Genomic DNA, 20,314 nt, shown 5'->3' on the forward strand with positions numbered 1-20,314 from the left:
GTGTTTCGATGCTGCGGTTATGACCACGAGATCACTCTGAGCTGCCTCGCGATACGTAGCTGGACGGACACGTGTACTGCTACCAGTGCTGTAGACGACATCGGAGAACTTCCATTGATGAATGGACTAGTCGATGTGACTCTTAGAGTGTGATCAGTGGCTCGCAGCATGCATATATCTGTTAATGCCGGCGCGGCTGAGGCATAGCGGATAGGGTACTTAGACTGGTCCTAGCTGAGGGCTTGAAGGATTCTTCGATAGGACATACGGCAACCGGCCTTCGAGTCGCCAACGAATTCGATTATTTCTTCGACCTAGTCTTTGTCAGTCCGTTAGTAAATAGGGATGGGAGGGTTAGGTCTTAGCCCAGGCGCCTGTTAGTGGGCTAGGCCAACCTGACGGGCGTCTAGGCGTAGTGGAAAGAGCAGGCATGACCTGCTGAACCTGCATTTAGGTTATCCTTAGCCGCCGATGTCTTATAGCTGAAGCCGGCAGTAAGAAGCATGCGTCCTAGGAGGCGTTGATCTGTGGATGAGCTGCCGCTAGATTACTTCTGTAATTGGAAGAAATATAAGACTTCTACCACACGGACCACTACCCCAAATATATAGAATAATGATTAAATATATGTGGCCCGCGTATGGGAGGAAGCAAATTGTAAAAGAAAAACCTCCTGTCGAGTACTTTGCAGACTTTGAACGACCCCTCAAAGATTCGATCTCTCTATATCTTTCGATCACTAGAACTCTAACACCTTCATAAATCGTCCCTCGCTAATGGAACCCCGCTATGGAAGGTCTTCAGGATCGCTGCGCCTGTCTGGAATGAATATGGATTTACATAACGGGCAGTCGACATGGTGTCTCTGGAACCAGAAGTCAATACAACCAGTATGGAAGACATGGTTACATTTCAATAGTCGGACATCCTCCTGGTCCCTCAGAACTTCGATGCATATTGCACTATACTGATATTAGTACGGGTAGGAAAATCCCTCCTTTCAAATTGGAACTCACCAGACTTCAACTGAACTAGGCTGCGTTACGGTCCACGTTGCCTGCTTTTTAGACCCCTTCACTATTCCGTATTTTTCTGATGGGCTTGCGTTGTTCAGGATCTGTATATGGACAGGATATCGTGATTTCACGATAAAGCTAGCTTTATTAACATGGATATGAATCGCAAAACTTTGAGAGATGTGCGTACAAAATAACAACTATCAATAATAGAGCAGCGATGCTGCTTATTGTTGGAAAATCCGGGGATCCCCCTTCCCTTCAGGATTCAGACTAACAGTCTGAAAGTCCTAGATTTAAAGTTTAAAGTCCTATATGAAATCATTTAGAGATATAAACCTGAGAAGAACTCTCATCTTAATAATAAAAAACCAAGTTGTATAAAATATACTTTCACCCAGCACTACTGCGCAATATAAACAATACTTATTACCCCAAGGAATGCTACAGGCGTACTCGAGGCGAAGGCATTGCGGTGACTGGCCGAATTACCTGGAGGAAGATAAGGCATGAATAATCGTTTGAAAGTGACTTCCTCTTGAAATTCGAGTAATTTTCAGGAGAATGTGGTGAAATATAAAGGCCATATTTCGCGTTGTTCCCTTATTGTATCTGAGGGACCAGTTATGGCTTCTATGATTTCTTGGACATATGATCGTAAGTTTCCGCCATAAACCACGCACGACGGCGAACTGAGCCACATCATAAACAAGTCAAAGGCCATAATGGAACCATGGCTCAGGCATTTGTTGGCGGCTTTTTGATTGCGTATAGGGTGAGTGTAGGTAGTAGTTAGTCGAAATATCAGTGGTCTGATACATTGTTCTAGCTTGTCTTGCCGCTTTTTCCCGACACCATGATTTTGGTGCTCATCCACACTAATGTTCAAATATAGTTCTCTTTGGCCTGACCACATCACCTGAGGTGAGGTCAGGTTCTTAATCATACGTGCAACATGCGGGGTTGGCCGAGACACAGAGGAGGCTAGTGGCAGCTACTACGAGTCCGATGACGCGATGACCGCCACCTTAGCGTCTAGAGATACAGGACCGCAGGTGAATGCAATTTAACGAACAGATCAATCCAGATCAACGGGTGGGCCTACGGGACATCTGTAACGGCCTCAGACCCAATCATGGAGAGATTACGTTCGCTACCGATAAGGAGCGGGTCTCAGCACTCCGGATTCAGAACAACAGAGGCCGCAAACAGAGGCGACCGCCCGAGGAGAGTATAGTACTCGTTCAGCTTAATCCAAGCAGTATTTATGCTTGCCCTGGTACTCGCACGCTCTTTGCCCTCCATACTGGCAATGTTACCCATGGAACGAGCATCGTTATGTAGATAGTCCTCTCGAGAACAGGGTTGAAAGCCACTCCACTCAATCCACTAGCAGCTCAAGTGGAGTGGGTAGATCATAATCCACTGAATATCTCAGTATAGTGGATCCACTGGAAGCTATCGTGGATTGGGTGGATTGGGTGGATTGGGTGGATTGGGTGGATTGGCAAGTGCCTCTATTCTTGATGCCATGATGGTGACGCTATTCCCGAAGCCTTTGCCCACGTAGGTCCCTTATTCCAACTTCCGAGTGAGACCTTATCCCCAACGGGCTCCCATCTCGTCTTGAACGCCCACCACCTGAGTGAGCCACTTTGTTGCCCATCCTTCAAGCTGTTGATCCGACATCTGAGCTAATTCGAGGTCGACTTTTTCTTCGTCTACCGAGATAAAGAAGGAATCTAATTCATGAATAATACCAGCCCTCAGCCATGAACGCAATACCTGGCACATCCCGATAATCTGGGCTTCAAGTTGGTAGCGCAGAGGGTTCACCATCCGACCTGCTGCTGAGAAAAGACGCTCACACTCAGCAGACATTGGTTGTATCGTGAGAAAATCAAGCGCCATTCGCGATAAGTTTGGATACTTGAATCGCTTCTCGTGCCAGTAAGCGAGAGGATCGTCGATGGAGCCATCACCACTTTCGCAGTGCGTAATCCAATGCAGGTATTCGTCTTCACCTGGCGTGAGGCCATCATGACTTGCTTCTGGCGCTGTGTAGCGGTTTCGTTTAAGGTATTCCTGAAACGGATTGTCCGAAGTCTTCCGCTGCTTGGGAACTGGCTCAACGACTGACGGCTCCTGTCCAGGCAACGTGGCCTCCCGATACTCAAAACGCCAGACATCGTGAACCATGTTTTTCGCCTCGTCAATCCACTCAGGGCGATCAGTCCAGTTGCGTTCAAACCATTTCCATCGGTATGCCGGATGGAGCGCCAGGCCAGTGTAGTAGATGGGCGTCTCGCTCAATATCTCATAGTACTCATTCAACTTCTGCCAGCCCAAATTGATGTTGATCCTGAAGTGTTCAGTATCAGGGAAGTCCTTCGCGATGTCCTTAAAACGTTCAAGTTGCTCGAGAAGAAATTCAAAGCCTTGAATAACGTCCCAAATATTGCCATATGACCCAGTCCACCCACGTTTCCGCTTGCGGATCTGGCCGTCGCCTTCTAGCATTTTAATCGTGGCTTCGTAGTAACTAAGTATTTGCGCAAATATTTCGACCACCTCCCAGTCCTTGTCGGATAGCTGGTTCTCTGGCTGGCAAATAAAGGGCAATGTGAGTGACTTCTTAGGACCGCCCCTCTTGGCCTTGTTCTGCTGTTCGAAGTCGATTCGATGGTGGGCAATGAGTCGTTCGATATAGTCGCGAAGTAGTAGAGCTCGTCGTATCATGTATAACTGTGACAGCCATCTCGTATCGTTGTCCAAAATAACATCCAATGGCTTCCTGGCGTTGAGTTTTGGGTCAGATGACTTGTTAAAGGCTTCTTGTTGAATGTTGCGAAGCATGCCAGTCAACAAGTCAGATCTGTGGATAGCTACCACAAGATTGTGCAGTTTGCCTGCTGGCCCCTTCTTGCGCCAAATCAAATGTTCTGCTTCGGTAAGAGGCCCTACGCCTGATATCCGCCGCTCAAAAGCGTCAGCATCATGCCCAAATAGAATGGCTTTGGCGGAGAGGTTCAAGGTATGCCCAAAACAGCGCCCTCGCCTGCGGGCCCCAACGAAGCCGAGCTCTCCACCAATAATCTCCATGGCGGTATCATTGTTTTTCGCGTTGTCAAGCGTGAAATAGCCAATCTTGTCTTGGATCTGATACGATTCAATTACATCGAGGATTTCTGCGGCGATATTAGGCCCAGTGTGCCTGGCGCTAACTTCAGGGAGCCCAAGCGTAATCTTGCAAGGCATGTTGTTTTCATCCCTAAAGAAGCAACATGTGCCATATAGGGCGTATCGGTTTCCAGACCGCCAGCCGTCGAAGGAGATGTGGATAAGGCCAGGCGCCTTGCCCAAGACCTCTATCACCTTCTGCTTGTGTTGTTCAAACGCGGCAACGATCTTTTCTCGAACAGTTGTGTGGGTAATATTGGCTTTACGTGCCGAAACTGACGGGTTCAAATAATCGAAAATAGCATGGAGTTCTGCCTCCTCGGCAATTGAAAAGGAGTGATTCTTGGCCACGATCCAATCGATCAGAAGCCTCCGGAAGTGTTCCTTGTCGAAGCGTTTGATGAAGTCATTCGCAATCGCTTGTTCTCGGGGGTCGTGTAGATCGAGCTTCATGGATTCAGCGAGAGTCCGCTGCCCCGGAGGCTTTCTGCCCTTAGAATTCGCCTTCTTTTCAGCAGTTCCTTGGGTCATTCCAGGCGGAGCGCGGATCCCGTGGTCGTTGAACAGATGATTGTACGCGTTATGAATGCCATCAGCTTCGAAATGACGTGGATGTGGATTATTCTTGCGAATGCACGCTCGGCATATCCATCTGCGGGCGTCTTCCTTTTGGATGTCATATCCAAATTGCCAGGCCCAACAACGCGTCTCCCTGGCTCGCTCAGAGAACGCCCAGCCTGGGAAATGCCTCCAGAGCGTACGTTCGTACTGTTCATCGCTTACGGAAGAGGTCCTCAGAGTCGAGACAGAGGTCGAGGTTGAACGGGTAGGATACGGCGTCGGGCAGGGTGTTGATTCGGCAGCGGACCCGAAGGCGCTGTCGGAAATGTCGAAGCAGGAATCAGGCGAGGTCATGATAAAATAATCTCTTTGTCATGTCGAAATCGCAAAACATGGTGCAGGTGATGGGTCAACAACAGGTCGTCAGGTCAGCGCGAATGACGCGTCCAACGCGACCAGTTGGCACAATATGCCCTTATCCTGCAGATGTTTCAGATACTTACCTTTCGAGCTAATTTGATGTGGACGAGTACGTAGCGAGTGCCATATTGGGGTCGGGTATTAGCTAAGTCCCTAACATCCTTCACATCACGAGCTTGACGCGATAAGTATCGCTTGCAATTTTTCGCGCGGTATTGAGATATTGAGGGATCTGGACGCGTTTTTTGAGTCAGCTTGCCGGCAGTTATTTAATTGTTGTATTATAAATCCAAAGTATGGACAGTCGAACTTGATATTTGCTGGATATATTGTTGAGGAAAATATACACCTATTGATGGCCCTCATGATGATATGCACTCACGGAGAAAATCTTAAGTATATCCATCAAGACTTACGTCATCCCAATGAGAAAGCATGGGACATTCGAATAGTGTTTCCTATATTGTATGTATTCTAAAATTGCGCTGTTCAGAAGTTTCATGGTGTTTTTGACATAGGGTAGCAATATTGCAAAAGTTATGGGGCACATCAACCTCTGTTAGAGGCATTCTGCCAAAATATATGGGCGCCCTTAACTACCCCACCTCTAATCCACCCAATCCATCCACGACATCGCCGAGTGGATTCGGTGGATTAGCCAATCCACTGGGATTTTGCCAGTGGAGTGGACAGTGGAATCCACGAGTGGATCCACTACGTGGATTGGGTGGAGTGGCTTTCAACCCTGCCTGAGCTGAATTAGGATCCACACGATCAAAGATATAGTCTTTCAGGGCTTTACCACGCTGCCTGCGCTGTTTTTCACGGATAATTGTCTCACGGAGGCCTTGGTTCTCATGCCTGAGTAGTTCAACCTCGGCCTGAAGGCTTTCAAGGGTTCTCTTTAGCTTTCGGGCGCCTGTGTCAGAGCTGACTGAGGATTGCTTCACGACATGATCAACAGGTCGTCGTAATTCTCGTGCAGTAGGTTCTTGTAAAGCAATGGAATCATCCAAGCCACTTTCCACATCTGAGTCATCGTCCGTATTCTTCGAAACCTGAGATAGGACGACGTCCGGATCGAAAGGTTTGAGACCCGTCCATCTCCACCCACTGGCGATGTTCTCCGGAGTGAAAGAAGCTTCCAATGCACCCCAGAACAGGACCCAAAACTCGCGTTTGGATAGCCCAGTGAGGCCTTGCGTCTTTGAAGTCCACTGAACAAGTCGGTTGGTATAGGCTGTTGATAAGGGCCCGAAAAGCGAGACGTCCAGGGGTTGCAGCCGGTGAGTAGAGTGAGGTGGGAACACCGCAACGATGATCCGATGCGCGTCGCACCAGTCCAAGAAGTCCATATTGATGTGGCTAGAGTGTCCATCGGTGATCAGAAGGCGGTAATCGCGCCCATTTCTTGCTTTCGCCTTAGTAAAGCGGTCGAAAACACCAATCAGCCACTCTTTCCCCAGTTCGTGACTCGTCCAGCCAGTTTCGGACGTGGAAAACAAGGCTGATTGATGCTCCGGATCAAAGTCAGTGAGCCAAGTGTCCTGAACTTGTCCCGGCTTGCCCTGGTAGATGAGGAATGGGGGTAGCGATGTCATGTCTTGGCAGATGCACGCCAGGAATGTGATCCACGATCGGTTCCCATCCCGGGAAGCACCGAGCAATTTGCCTTGCCTTTCAGCATTGACATCAAATACTCTCTTCGTTCGGTTGATTACGCCCAGGAGAAATCCCTTCTCATCCATGTTATACGTGTTCTGAGGTAAGATGTCGTATTTGTCGATTTTTTCACGGATCTTCCATGATTAGCAACGGACCAAAGGCGCTACGAGTCTGCTTACTAGATCAAAATATGCTCTATACCGAGAAGCATTGTCGGCTCTTCTTCGTGCTATATCAAATCCATCAAACCAGGTACAATCGATCTCGTTGCGATGGCGCTGGACGAAGCTGTATGGCCAGTTCTTTCCGACCTCGATTTTGGCTATGTCCTGGGCAAAATTTCGGATCATGGATAGGGTTGGCGGAATGCCACGCAGTGAGAGTTTACGGATATAAGTAACAAGATCTTGTTCCTGTTGTTTTGAAAGACGAGATTTATACAAAGAGTCGGCATCGCGTCTTGCCCTCTGTTTGCCCTGATGGCGGCGGCGCAGGGTAGTCTCGTCACATTCGAACTTTTTAGCGGTAGCAGCATAGTTAATAGATCCTGAGGTTTTCAGAAACTCGAGCGCTTTATCGATTGCTGCCATGGTTGTTGAGCTATTAAAGATTGAAGTTGGGAGTGAATATCGGTGTGAGTCCGGCAGATCATCGGATCCGGCGGATCACCGGGAAATCCCTTAGTAGTCGCGCCTCAGGATGAACCCATAAGGAGAGCGGCTCGAGAAATTCATAAGGCGATTGTTGTATCCCTGTAGTTGGGGCAATCGGTGACGATTCCATGGTGTTAGCCCTTTCTGTGCTGTTATATACTGTTGCTGCTTCTATATTGTATTCTTTTATTATACGATATTGGGAAGCTGGAGCAGAAGGCGAAGGGGTAGAATATGGTAGGAATGGAATAAAAGCGGGAAGTCAGAAGCACGAGCGCGCACGGATAAAAAGGAGGTAAACAACAGGTTGTTTTTATTAAACCTTCTTACCATATCAATGCGCACGGACAGAAAGTGTAGAATCTACGGGTGATTTTTCGGAAGAATATCGGCAAAAATCAAGGGTGGTCTAGGTTGGCACGGACGAAAATTGAATAATGCGACGCGTTTTCGTTCAACCTTGGTACAGTAGGATTTCAAAGATAGTATTTAGGAGTTAAGAGAGATTTCACGTATTGATTGCTATAAGGCATCTGCAAAGTTCGCAACTATCGATTTTCTGCGACCAATTTCCGAGAGCTTAACTAAAAGTGGAATGAGTGATAAAGCCAGAAGAATAAATAAAAAAAGAAAAAATACAAGATGCCTAACCTAGGTAAGTATGTTCCCATTAATGCATCCTTTTCTGTGGGCTTAATCTGAATGAGTGTCCCTACTGATATACCCTTTTCTGTAGCGACTGTCTCTTCTAGGGTCAATCTTATATCTTCCATCTTTGCCGTCTATTCCTATCACTTCTTACACACGCACTTCCAGCTCTGCCAGTGCTGCTTCTTCTTGCCTTTGGCCATGAACTTTTCTTTATGGCCTTCAATAGTTTCAGATGAACCAGAACAATCGGAGTGCTCGAATACCGTGCAGACAAAGCACGGCAAAAGCGACTTAGTTCCATCAGAATCCAAGTTAAAGTCTTTGATATTCTTTGGGATGCGTTTGCATTCGCCTGGTTTTCCAACCCCAGTGAACGATTTACCGGGCTTGATCTGGAGTCTGATTAACTCGATGCCTAGGGGGCAGTGAGGTGCTCGAGTGTCGAGCATATTGGTATCGTCAATGGCGGCGGCATTGGTGATTCCAAGGCCAAATGCGACAAAGGGGAGGATATAAGAGATGTGCATTGTTAATGGTATTGAGGGTTTAGAAGCCGGTACCTCAACGTTTATTCTCTTTTATGTGTTGCTTGAGATGCTGTAGTTTGTAAAGAAGAGTTTCTTTGGGATTGTTAGGTAATGCTTAGGTATTTATAATCGTTTCTGCACCCTCCTTGCTCCACAGCTAGGTTTCAGCTCGCTGGGCCACCTTTTCCACTAGGAGCTATTAATTGTAACATTTCTCCGTTCGTAAACGCTGAGGGCTGATTTTGTTCCCACCCTCCTAGAGGCAATACGAGAGAGGCGCAACCACCGTTAGGCGCCTGCTATGCTTTTATTTTCTACCATTATGACTTCACTATTAGCCCATAGTGGTCCAGGTCAGATATGATATTTTTAGTTTTATCTTAATATAGATTAAGGCCCTCCCGTTTGCTAATTATTTCATAGAGTAAGAATAAGGATAACACACGGTTAATAAGAGTTTAGCCTAGAACTTCAGTCTATTAAAGGGTAGCTATAAAAATAGTTAGCAACGTGCAGTGTAACAGCTAAAGTAATCTCTCTCCACCCCATATAAATTTCTAAGTGCTGTCCTTAGTTGCAACCTCTTCGTTAATGCGAACAGTACTCGGCACATTAGAAATTTAAGCATCTCTACAGCTACAAGGGGCGGTACACGCGGATGTCATATTGATAAGCGCGATAGTTACTAATCACTAATTGGTACACCTGCGATAAACGTCGAGCTGTTACTTAAACCTAGCTGTTGGTCTTGCTTGACTGGATTATGTCACTAGTTCGCCGAGAGCAATCACCTAATGCCCTTTAAATAACCTCAGTCAGCACGGCTCACTGCTAGCCATGAGGGAAGGTTTACACCACTGGGTCTAAGGCCTGTAATGGCGTGATGACAATTGCGGGGTAAGACCGCGGTCAGGAGACACTGTCTCTAGGTGTCAACCGAGTCGTCTTGGATCAGATCATAAATTGTAAAGTCGATAAGGAAACACGTCATTGTTATAATGCCAAAAACTCTGTCTAGAAGTCAGATCACTTATACAACACTACTGTTCCCACATGGGTAATACTGGCACTGCATTTAGAGGCACCCTTCACTTCAATCATTGCATCAGATCATGCTGAATCATGTTGAGCTTACAACACATTGACAATGAGCAAATCCTTTCTGTAGAGCCACGGAGTGTCCTCTCCAGTCAGATGTAAAGACTCTGTCTTATTTAATGCTATATATACCCCCAGCAGCTGACTTTCAGAACGATGAGCTACAAAGACTTCCCAAGTATCCCTGCAGATCACTAGTTTCTCAACAAGCACGCAAAACAATAGGCGGTTTACTTATCAACAAACGCATCTTTCCACATTCCATTGCCAACAAAGTACGCACGATGGCTCTTTTCCCTCGCAGCCTTTATAATCCTGATTCCCCCTTTCACCCAATCTTCCGACTTCTCGAGGATTACGACACATACTCCCGACGAGATCAGAATACTCATAACACTGGAATGACCCACTGGCAGCCCAGGTTTGATATCTGCGAGACGCCTCGGGCTTACGAACTCCATGGGGAACTTCCTGGTATGAACAAGAAGGAGGTGCACCTCGAGTTTACTGAGCCGCAAACACTGGTCATCTGTGGAAAGTCCGAGCGAACCTATACCTCAGGGAACCCTCCTGCAGGTTTTGTCGAAGGCTCATCTGCGCATGGAGCTGTCAAAGGCGATGGCGATGAACACAACAAATCGCAGCCCCAACAGCCAGCAAAGGGCGACAAACATGACGAAAAGACGAAGTATTGGCTTGCTGAGCGCAGCGTTGGCGAGTTCTCCCGCACCTTCACCTTCCCATCTCATGTAGATCAGGATGGTGTCAGTGCCAAGTTTCAAGACGGGATCCTGAGTATCATTGTCCCGAAGGTCAAGAAACATGAGTCCCGCCGCATCCATATTGATTGAACCGAACCGCGAGGCCAGCAAATACGGCGCCGTGGTTGAGATTTCACTGATCGTAACTTGTCTTATCATTCTCATTTTCCTTGGAGGCTGCTTTTGGATATGTATAATATAATTCGGTCCCTATCTTCTCTTATTTATTAAAAATACACGCTCTTAGCAGCTTTCATAGTAAGATCTACAAGATAGTCCTGTTCAAAACAGCCACAAGTCCTCTCAAGTACACCTTATGTGACCCTTCGCCTAATAAATACTTTTACAATCCTAGTAGTGTTATGGTGCTCTTGCCAGATGATGTTGTGGTTGCAGAATTGTAAGGAAGTTGTGAAATGCTTGGTAAAGTTAGCAGGGATGCAGAACATAGTTTGGCATAATAGTGTTCTCTGGAGAATCTAAGAGAATGTTTTGGCCGCTGAGCTCTTTAGTTATCTCTTAGCTTGGATGATCTAATCTTACCTCTTGCGTACTGTTCACCGTAGGGGTATCCCGCAAAGGTTTTCTTTTTTTTTTTTTTTTTTTCCCGAGCTGGCATAGATTCTGTTCATATCGCGAACTAGCTCCGAAACAACCTCATCCTTCCCCGACTGCCGACGACAGCGTCTGGCCATATTCCTGATGCGCCTTCCGTGCTATTGAATCCTTATCTGATCGGACGTAACCTTCGCTTCGTGAGCAGATATTGATTCCATACGTGTCTGAAACGTCGTAATGATAAATAGCAGAAGTCATATTACACGGTCGCATATGTCGGGGCATGATACCGCCCTGAGAACCTTCCTTGTCTGCGGGCAAAGAACCCCCACTAGCGCTTATAGATAACAGGATTGGTTTGCAGGGAATCAGGTGATATATGCTGTCTATTGGCTATATCTAGAAGCTATGAATATGTCAACTTTGGTCAATGTTATCGGCATCTATGTTAGACGCAAAATGGTTGAGGTGAAAGCCTCCTACATCTTCAACGCTACTTTCTAGGAAAGCACCCAAGTCAAATCCACCAAAATCATCCTCAAACGTAGGAAAACTCGCAAGGTCCTACGTCTATATTAGCAATCACCTCACCAGTCCCTAAAGAGAGAGAACGGGATTTACAGTCATATTACAATTTTCCATATTTAATGTCGCGCTCTGAACCAAGTCAACAGGTGGTTTAGCTGCCATAGAAGCAGGCGTAAGTGGCAGAGCTACTGTTGGCTGTCCCGTAGGCACGGCCTGCGAAAGACTAGAAATCTGGACATCCTTCCTTATACCGACGGGGTTGATATGAGGCACTGAGCTCGGAGCAGCATTCGCAGGGCGTGTCGCTGTGGAGCCGACGTTCAATTTCGGAATCTTACAAGACACCATCTACGGGACGTTAGCAATGGAGAAGCAACTCTGTCTCATGCACGAGGCCCATTACCTCATCTTTGACGTTCGTGGTCCTCTTCTTGGGAATAGTCCCTTTGGGAAAGGGGATTTTCTCGCGAGTGGCTTTGCTAAGCTGTGGAGTTGGCAAGGCAGGCTTGCTCGTCTGTGACAGTGAGGAAATGGTGCTTCTTGGCTTGGCACTGTCGTTAGAATCTGCCGGCTGGACTGGCGGGAGTCGAGACCGTTCTTGCAGTGTACCCTGGACCCCATGCTGGGACGTCTCGGGAATCTGGTTTTCATTGGATTCGTTCTGCCACTGCACCGACCAATTGTCATATGTTTTCCCTTCCTGTTGAAATAGTGTTTGTTTCGCTGCCATTGATGGCGGGGCCGTTTGGCTATTGGACTGTTGAAAAGTACGTAAATTAGAGGCTTGTGTCCAGTCATGCATGTGCACTACACCCACATTGCCGCCTAGGCCGCCTACTTTTGCTTTCGGGAAATCAAGTACTATACTGTAGGTAAGCTATTGGGCAAAGAGATTAAGGGAGTAAAGATAACGGCGAGATCCGAAAAAGTAGATGGGAAAACACACTGATGTTGTTCATTGGTTGAGTGCCAAGTTTCACCTGCTTGGTATCAGGCAATGCGCCTGGCCTTGATGCTTGTAGAGCGGGCCGTTGAAAAAGCTTTGAATTTTGTATTGTCTCTTGACCAGGTGTTCCATAATTTCGATACAGACTGCTTCTGCCTCGTCCCGCTATAATCTCATTCTCGTTTTGCTGCTCCATCGAAGTCAGTTGCACGTGGGATTTCTGCAAGGCTGCATTTCTACTACCACAAGCTCGGACACCTGAGATTGCGGGAGTCATGCTACCTACGCCCATTTCGCCAGAGTTATAGAAGGCGTTATGGGTGGCAATGCCCGGAGCCTGCAGTAGTAGTAAGGAGCTTTGTGTCTGCGGCCAGCTAACATTCCGCTTTGGCCAGTTTTGTTGCTATGTATCATGTTAACTATGCTAGGAGGGAAAGCGTGTTTTATATGCGATACCTGTACATGACAGGCATATTGACATGCTTCAATCCTTACATTCTCATTCTTTTGAGCGTTGAACATGGCCCAGAAGAGGCAAAACCATTCATAGAGAAAACAGCTGTCCGGCGATAGAGTGGGAACGTTGGGAGCTGGAAGAAGATTTGAGTGTGTGGAGTCGAAGCTGTTGTCAATGGTCTTATTACAGGGGGCATTCTTCAACCGCAAGCCTTTGTCGTTGCGATCACTGCCAGGGCTGTGCCTCTGAACCTTGACGTCGGAATCGGCCTTGAGAATGGATTGAGCACATTGAAACATGCTATTGTGAAGGAAATACTCGTAAATGTATGTATTGAGTTGTGTCCGTTTGTTGTAGTTTTCCTGTAAATGTCTCGAGGCATCATGCAGATGGCCGGTCTTGGCCTTCATGTTGGCCATATTGATGCTGTTCGTGGCCCGGGCTCTTGGAGAATGTCTCCAGCGGGACTCAAACTCACGAATGGGTTGACTAGACAGTGCAAGACTGACCAGTTCGAAACCAAAAGTGTAGAGTTTGAATTAGGAGCCGTGGTGATAATAACAGGTGCCAGCTGTGTATATATACAACCTTTTCAGCTCAACGGGCCTTGCTGTTTCTAAAAGCGAAATTGAGAGCAATGCCACATGCCTGAACAAGAGCAGTGGGTCCTGACGGGGAAAGGGATAAACTTTTCGGATCAGATCATACCCCGTCAAATGATTTGTGGGACGTAACCACTACATATATCTAGGTTAACAAGGGTATATGTCTGCCAAGAGTGGTTAGTTCAATTGTTTTGAGAATGTAGAATCACGATCTAATGTCAACAGAGTAAATTTATCCTGCATTTACCGCTCTAGAATGTACGTTAGTCGGATAGATCGCCCATGCAGTGGATCTAATGGCGGCCGTTCTTGAGCCAAGCTGTCGCAGGGTAGGCATGATCCCACGGCCTCGGGAAACAACTGCATTAGTAATCTAGCTGTATGCTTTAAGTAACGCTGCGGAATGGAATACCCAGCACAAACAAAAGAACAACCAATCGACATATTCACTTTTACCCTTTAAACACGCCTGGTGCGACACAAGCTTTTAAACTAGTCAGAAAAGGGCATGGTGTCTCAACTTTTTTAGTCAATGCTAATAGGTTCTTTTTGAAGGATCTTGTTGTTCGCACTCCTTGGAGTAATGGTAAGCCTCAAGCCCCACCATTTGCAACGAAGTACCCCGGGTACCCTACCATGAAGATATGCCCATCATAAGCGGGGGCACAAGTGGCGTTGTGATATGACCCTGCCAGTCACCTCGGGGAAGTGCGAATCCGAAGTCACCGAATCAATGTCGGGTCACTAATTCGAGTTTCTGGTAAAATCATGGAGCGAAGAGCATCGAAGCGTTCGTCCCTGATAAATGTGTGAGACAGCAGTACAAATTTCGGGCTTAGATGCCATTTCGGTGTAGATGTGCTGACGAATTTTTTCTCCAAGCCTGTCGTTGCAGCTATCAAAGGATTTTCAAAGTGAGAGGTGAAAACATGTAAGTGGTCGGGCAATGGCTTCGAATTGGAAAAATGATTTCACAGCATTGTCCTACTACCACATGATACCTAGTCAAATACAAATACAAAATTAAACCGATGTCAAACCATACGACAGCTGATCCTGTTTTTTTTTTTTTTTTTTTTTTGCGTTCGTTTAATACAGTTAACAATAAAAAGTTGCAGAAGAAGAAAGAAAGCATGAGCGTTGTAGAGATTCACCTGTATCGTTAATGGTGTACGGGACAAGCTGAGTGTCAGCGACAACTGACCATGGTAGCTAAAAACTGGACTGGAGTCAAGATCCAGTTAATCACTAGCAAGAACCAACGATTGCCTACCTGATAGGTAGTATTTAACGAATATAGGTCTCGGCCTCGGTACAGAGTACATGGAATTATTATGGCCTCGTTGGTGGCTACGGTGCGTTGATTTTCATACCTGTGCAAGGCAATCGGACATAAACAAGTCCCCCTCACACCTTACCTTACATTAGATAAAAACCTAGATCCTAATAGCTCGATGAAAATGGATGGCTAGACATTGGGCGACATGGTGGCCAAGACATTTGATTTAGAAATCAACGTGGTGTACATATCAATTCGTAGTGTGCAGCGACCGCCCAATCAGCAACCTGTCCATTCATTCGTTCATCAGATCATGCGGCTGGGATGACATTTCCTCCAGTAACTTCCCACGGCATTCGAACTGGTGGTCAGATATCGACAGACAAAATATCATGTCATTTCTTAGTTACCATCCTTTGAATTCATGGTCCTTCATAGGTTTGCGATGAGTCGAGATAAATTAACGCGATTTCAAACTTTGATGCAGATTCAATGATCTGACATAAAGGCAATAATATATAACATGATTCTAGGTTTAATGGATGGCGACCCTCCATCTCTTTACCCTTTGACGTTACTACACTCGGAAACAGCCACGCATCCGCCAACATTTCACGGTCATCTCCAGAGGCAATTTTTCAATCTTGAAGGTTCTCTCTACATGACATGTGGGTACTAGGGTGACATATTATAAAACACCTAAGCAATGTACGAACGAATTAGTTATATTGGTTACAAGGTAGCGGAATTCGGGCATGATTGTCCAAGTTAGCGATAAGATCAGGTAATTACGATGATGCCTAATCGAAAGACTCGCCCCGTGGAACTAAGAGGTTATCAGGTTACTCTGTCACTTCTCAAGTATTGCGGGTCTGCACTCAGTTCCAAATCCAAGCCTCTAACGGTCCCCCAGAGGTCTTCATGAAGGTGTGGCCATTAAAGCTCTAAAATTTGATGGCAGGAAGGTTTTAATCCACAGTCAACCAAAAGATTCCTAATTACATAAAGTGATATCGTAAATAAATAGTCAGTGATTTAATTATTGTATATGACGTGATTGTAGGTCGAGAAATGATTGACTGAAAACGTCCAGGTTCCGTCCTCCTCGTTGTAACTCTCAAACCTCGTTCCCTCAACGCTTTTCAGGCGCTCAATATGGCTCGCAACTTGACGCTTCACCTCTTCCTCCGACAGATTTTTTCCTTTTGTCTTCTTTCGAGGCCACGAATTTTCCAAGGAAATTGAAGCAGGAACATTGAAGCCCTCACCAGGAGGGGGCTTGAGTCCAAAGGAGTCGGGATAGACCGTTGCTGATCGACTTTCAAGAATGACAAGACCACCGAGCAAACTCTCAAGATCAATGCCCGTAAAGTCAACTGGATTTTTGAAGCGAATGACACCAACGTTCTCCCGGCCAATGGTCAAGTCCGTCACCCTTTTGCGCTGATCTTTGTCCATAGCCAGAATGTCTTCCTTTGAAGGTCGTATCCAGTACTCCCCGGCGGGAATCGGCCGCTGTAATTTCATCGGTTTGTTTTGTTCCACATCCGCTTCGTGATCGGATATTACCAGAGTGTTACCTGGGCTGGGTGGACTACTAGTATGTTCGCTGGTTTCAGTTGTAGTGCCTGGCGTTTGGCTCTTTGCCCCTCCTTCCCTACCGGGGTCGGCAATGCCAGTTAATGCCGTCGTGATACTCTCTTTTTGACCCCTGCGGTTAGAAGAACTCATTAATAGATCTCGACCTCGGTCTTGATCAATTTCGAGTGTCTTTAGCTGCTTAGAGATCTGTGAGAGGGATTTCTCGACTATGTTCAAGCCCTTTCTATGCCCGCCGGTTGATATTGTGTCTTCGCTGGTGCGACGTTGGTCAGAGCCGCCTCTAGACGGGCTCCTGATCAGTTCATGGCCTAGGTGTGGGGGGTGCATCCAGTCGGAGCTCAGAGGTCTTCTTTTGACTCGGTATGACGGGGGATACAACCCGTGACGAGAGCCGGACCTAGGAGAGCCTGGGGGGAAATGACGAGGTGCGAATCTAGGGCTTCTAAAAGAAAGTCCAGCTGGTACGGATTGGCTTCTTAGTTTACCCTTGCTTGCCCGCCGCACAGCCAGCGGGCCTTGGTCCTGCTGTTGCTGTTTCTCCTCTGTCGTCAAGAATAACCAAGGTGGTCCGTAGGCCGTAATTTCGTCAATTTTCGTGACCAACTGTGGTTGAATGGTTGCGCGAGTAGCATCTTGTAATGGTTGCTGAATGAGCCTTGTGTCACTAGAAGGCCTTCCAGGAACCTGGTAATAAGGGGTGCCAGTTTGACCATACTGAGTCTGTTGACCAAATGATTGAGGAACTTGAACTCGACTAACTGGCATCTCTGTGCTAGGGAGTTGTGTTGCCAGCTGCCCAGCCTGAGTAGTTACGTACCTCTCAGTAACCCAAGGTCTTTGACCTGTGCTTGAGGGCCCTGAAAGAGCGGATACTTGGGTAGCCGCCGAAGCAAATGGATTAGGAGCAGTGCTCAAATCTATCCTAAAGATAGACTCGGTAGCCGGCTGGCTACTGCTTGGCTTTTGTGTTTCAGCAAAGGACGTCGATCCTTGTGCTTGTTGTTGACCCTGGGCCTGGAAAATGGAAGGACTCGACCACGAAGTGCGACTCTCTTGTGGAGCACTGCCATACCAGGGTGGTTGAGCAAAACCGAATCCCGGGCTCCCGGAAACTCCGAAATCTCTTTGGCTGCTTGTTGGCCTTTGAAAACCGTCCGGCGGAGTCCCAAACACATCTGGACCCTGAGACTTTTGACCCCAGACGAAGGTTTCGCCGGCCTTAGTCTGTCCAAAGGGCGAAGTGGTGGTGGTAGCGGATCCAAAACCAGTTGCACCACTTGGTTTGGCTCCAAAACCAGTGCCAAACGCACTCTGTTGGGAGCCGATTCCAAATGTCTGAGGTGGATCAGAAGCACTTCTCTGCATTGATGTACCAAAATCGGTTCCAAAATTTGGGCCGCCGAACTCAAATGATAGACCGTACTGGTGACCGAGGGCGTAATCTGCAAGCCTCAGCTCTTCCTGGGAGAAGTTCTTGTATGGACCTTGGAAGCAAAGATTTTGATAGGAACTCTTCTGCCTGTTGCCTAGCTCACTTTCAACAAATGGGGAGAATGGCTGCTTTGAAGTATCCGTGGCAGGGATTCCCCAGGCCCAACCACCAAAAGACTGACTCGGAGCGCTGAAAACGGAAGTGGTTGGGGTCCTGAATCTTGTCCAAGCATTTGAGCCAAACTCGGGGCCGTATTGGTCCAGGAAAAGAGGAATAGTGTAGGGGCGTATGTGTTCAACAATAAAACCCGCCCCCAAACCCGGTCGGGTCGGAATGATTTGTGACATTACTTCTGCCAGGATCGCTGAGTGCAGTTAACCCTTGTGTGTTACTGTGATGCTCAAGCCAGCCAGTGCCGGTTGTTGTGGGCGGGAATGTGGGCGCCGAGCTGGACAACCGGGGTCCAAGCGAACTGACGGGATCTGGAAAAGCTTGACTTAGTATGATAAACTCTGAGCGAGAAGGGTTATGTATTATAGTTTGCTGTTGTATTATCTTTTTATTACTCAGGTAGACATCAGATAACTACAAATAACTAACAGTTGGCGCCAAAGGTATCTTACCTCCCGAAGCTCTATAGAATGATCCGCGTGTGGTAGCAAAAGGTCCAGTGGAAGATGGCGTGCCGGAACCAAAACCCCAACTAGTGGGATCTACGATAAGTCAATTGCTGAAAAAGGCAGTATTTCCGCTTTATGAGGGAAGCGCAAGCTCGCAGGATATCTTACGATTGGAGTTGTGAATGTTTGATCCGAATGCGTCAAAGCCGGTCGGTAGCTGTTGCCATTGCCCGAAAGGCTTCTTACCAAATTCAGACATTGTGAAAAGTGAATTGCGTCATCGCCGCAGGGGGGCGGCTTCCAGAACTTATGTTTGAATCAGTTACGGATGGTTAGGAGCATGCTCCTATATCATCTGATCGCAATATGATCTGACGGTTGCAGATAAATGCAGAAGAAGCTGTTCGGAAATGCGGCCATGATCTGATGTTCGAATTAGGGTTGTGTCATCACCTCACATTTATAGTTTCGTGACCCGAGATTGGGCGTTGGTAAAAAGAAAAGTACCACTAAACAGACAACTAAAGGTGGTGCGGGGTAGGCGAGAAGACGACAGATTGTAAGCCCAACAGCACATGCCACGTCACTAGCAGATACACCTTGTGGCATGATTTATCTCTGTAAAGAATGTATGCCTGGGGCCATATTAGACTATGATTGGGATAGGTTCACAACTACAAAACGGACTTTTATTAGCCTGGTCATTAGCCTACAAGGCATATCAGGCTAGTCTGGGGTCAAAAACAAGTATGATATGGGGTCGTAATCATACACAGAGACAGCTCCTTAGGTCCCTCCTACAAGAACAGGGTTAGTATCAAACCTATAGGTGTCGATCGATGTACATGTACGTTGTCACCCGAGGATTGACAAAAAGTCTCCTGCACCACTCTATAGGCATGTGCGTACTACCTAGAGAATCTTCGAGACTAGAATCTATGTATAAAACAGGGCTAATCCAATATTCTATTAACAGCAGCTATATAATCTTATTGACGCACCTACCCAGGCCAATGTACTGCCTTTAGCCCGAATGTCAAGTGACTTGATCTTCGACAGTTGGAGTATAATACTATCTCTTTGACTGCGCGAAGGCTCCCATTGGGTATCTTACAGGGATCTTAGCCAATTACGATCAGTATCTCTCTACCCTCACCCAAATCAAGATACAGGACTAACACATTACCACCAAGCTAGCGACCGACTTAGATAGTGACCTAGTAGTGGAGACTGGTACCGTGTGGGAGCCTTCGCGCAGTCAAAGAGATACAAACCGTTACGCCACGGGGCACAATCGACACGGAATCGCTAATCCTGGGGACCAAGGTTCGTGAGGTCATGATGACTCGACATTGGTGAACCCCTACGCATTGTGCTTTTCATCTGTCTATTCAGACATGTGCAAGTTCGGATGACATGAAGTCTGATATGCACAAGGGACAGGTATAATGTTGCCCCAGGTACCATGGAGTAATGCAGACCGAATGGAATGTATGCCCACACGGTAACCGACGGACGATATCACAATCCACCATCGTTTCCAAGCATATAACGCTATATAATAAGAACAGTTAATTTGAGAATGAAACTGTCTATTGATTGGAATAGCTTACCAGATAATAAGCGCGTCTGGCCAGGCCGAATGTTCTCCTGGGCCTTCGATTTCCATTTCTGTCGTTACTTGCTTATATGTCTGCGGTGGAGCTATTGAGTCAAGCCGTTGCAAATCACCCTCTGAATTCTCTGAGCTCGCGA

General features: G+C 47.0%; 6 protein-coding genes across 6 annotated transcripts; 1 reads left to right on the forward strand and 5 right to left on the reverse strand.

Annotated features, from left to right (window-relative positions):
- Window positions 1–406: 406 nt before the first annotated feature.
- On the reverse strand, window positions 407–505 carry FOXG_22442 (uncharacterized protein; the record flags this gene model as incomplete). The annotated part of the gene is made up of 1 exon (XM_018402850.1): window positions 407–505. One exon carries the CDS (start codon window positions 503–505, stop codon window positions 407–409), a length of 99 nt encoding a protein of 32 aa, XP_018257029.1.
- A 1,684-nt stretch (window positions 506–2,189) lies between these two features.
- FOXG_22443 (uncharacterized protein) lies at window positions 2,190–2,339 on the reverse strand (the record flags this gene model as incomplete). Its single annotated transcript, XM_018402851.1, has 1 exon — window positions 2,190–2,339. One exon carries the CDS (start codon window positions 2,337–2,339, stop codon window positions 2,190–2,192), a length of 150 nt encoding a protein of 49 aa, XP_018257030.1.
- Window positions 2,340–8,286: 5,947 nt separating this feature from the next.
- Window positions 8,287–8,673, reverse strand: FOXG_22444 (uncharacterized protein; the record flags this gene model as incomplete). The annotated part of the gene is made up of 1 exon (XM_018402852.1): window positions 8,287–8,673. One exon carries the CDS (start codon window positions 8,671–8,673, stop codon window positions 8,287–8,289), a length of 387 nt encoding a protein of 128 aa, XP_018257031.1.
- Window positions 8,674–10,055: 1,382 nt separating this feature from the next.
- On the forward strand, window positions 10,056–10,622 carry FOXG_16383 (uncharacterized protein; the record flags this gene model as incomplete). The annotated part of the gene is made up of 1 exon (XM_018396412.1): window positions 10,056–10,622. The coding sequence occupies one exon, from the start codon at window positions 10,056–10,058 to the stop codon at window positions 10,620–10,622; it is 567 nt and encodes a 188-aa protein (XP_018257032.1).
- A 1,065-nt stretch (window positions 10,623–11,687) lies between these two features.
- Window positions 11,688–13,440, reverse strand: FOXG_16384 (uncharacterized protein; the record flags this gene model as incomplete). The annotated part of the gene is made up of 5 exons (XM_018396413.1): window positions 11,688–11,966; window positions 12,022–12,318; window positions 12,436–12,479; window positions 12,565–12,967; window positions 13,060–13,440. 5 exons carry the CDS (start codon window positions 13,438–13,440, stop codon window positions 11,688–11,690), a joined length of 1,404 nt encoding a protein of 467 aa, XP_018257033.1.
- A 2,500-nt stretch (window positions 13,441–15,940) lies between these two features.
- FOXG_16385 (uncharacterized protein) lies at window positions 15,941–16,363 on the reverse strand (the record flags this gene model as incomplete). Its single annotated transcript, XM_018396414.1, has 1 exon — window positions 15,941–16,363. The coding sequence occupies one exon, from the start codon at window positions 16,361–16,363 to the stop codon at window positions 15,941–15,943; it is 423 nt and encodes a 140-aa protein (XP_018257034.1).
- Between the last annotated feature and the right edge of the window lie 3,951 nt (window positions 16,364–20,314).

The sequence above is a fragment of the Fusarium oxysporum genome, genomic scaffold (genome assembly GCF_000149955.1).
Source record: "Fusarium oxysporum f. sp. lycopersici 4287 supercont2.34 genomic scaffold, whole genome shotgun sequence".
NCBI lineage: Eukaryota > Fungi > Ascomycota > Sordariomycetes > Hypocreales > Nectriaceae > Fusarium > Fusarium oxysporum.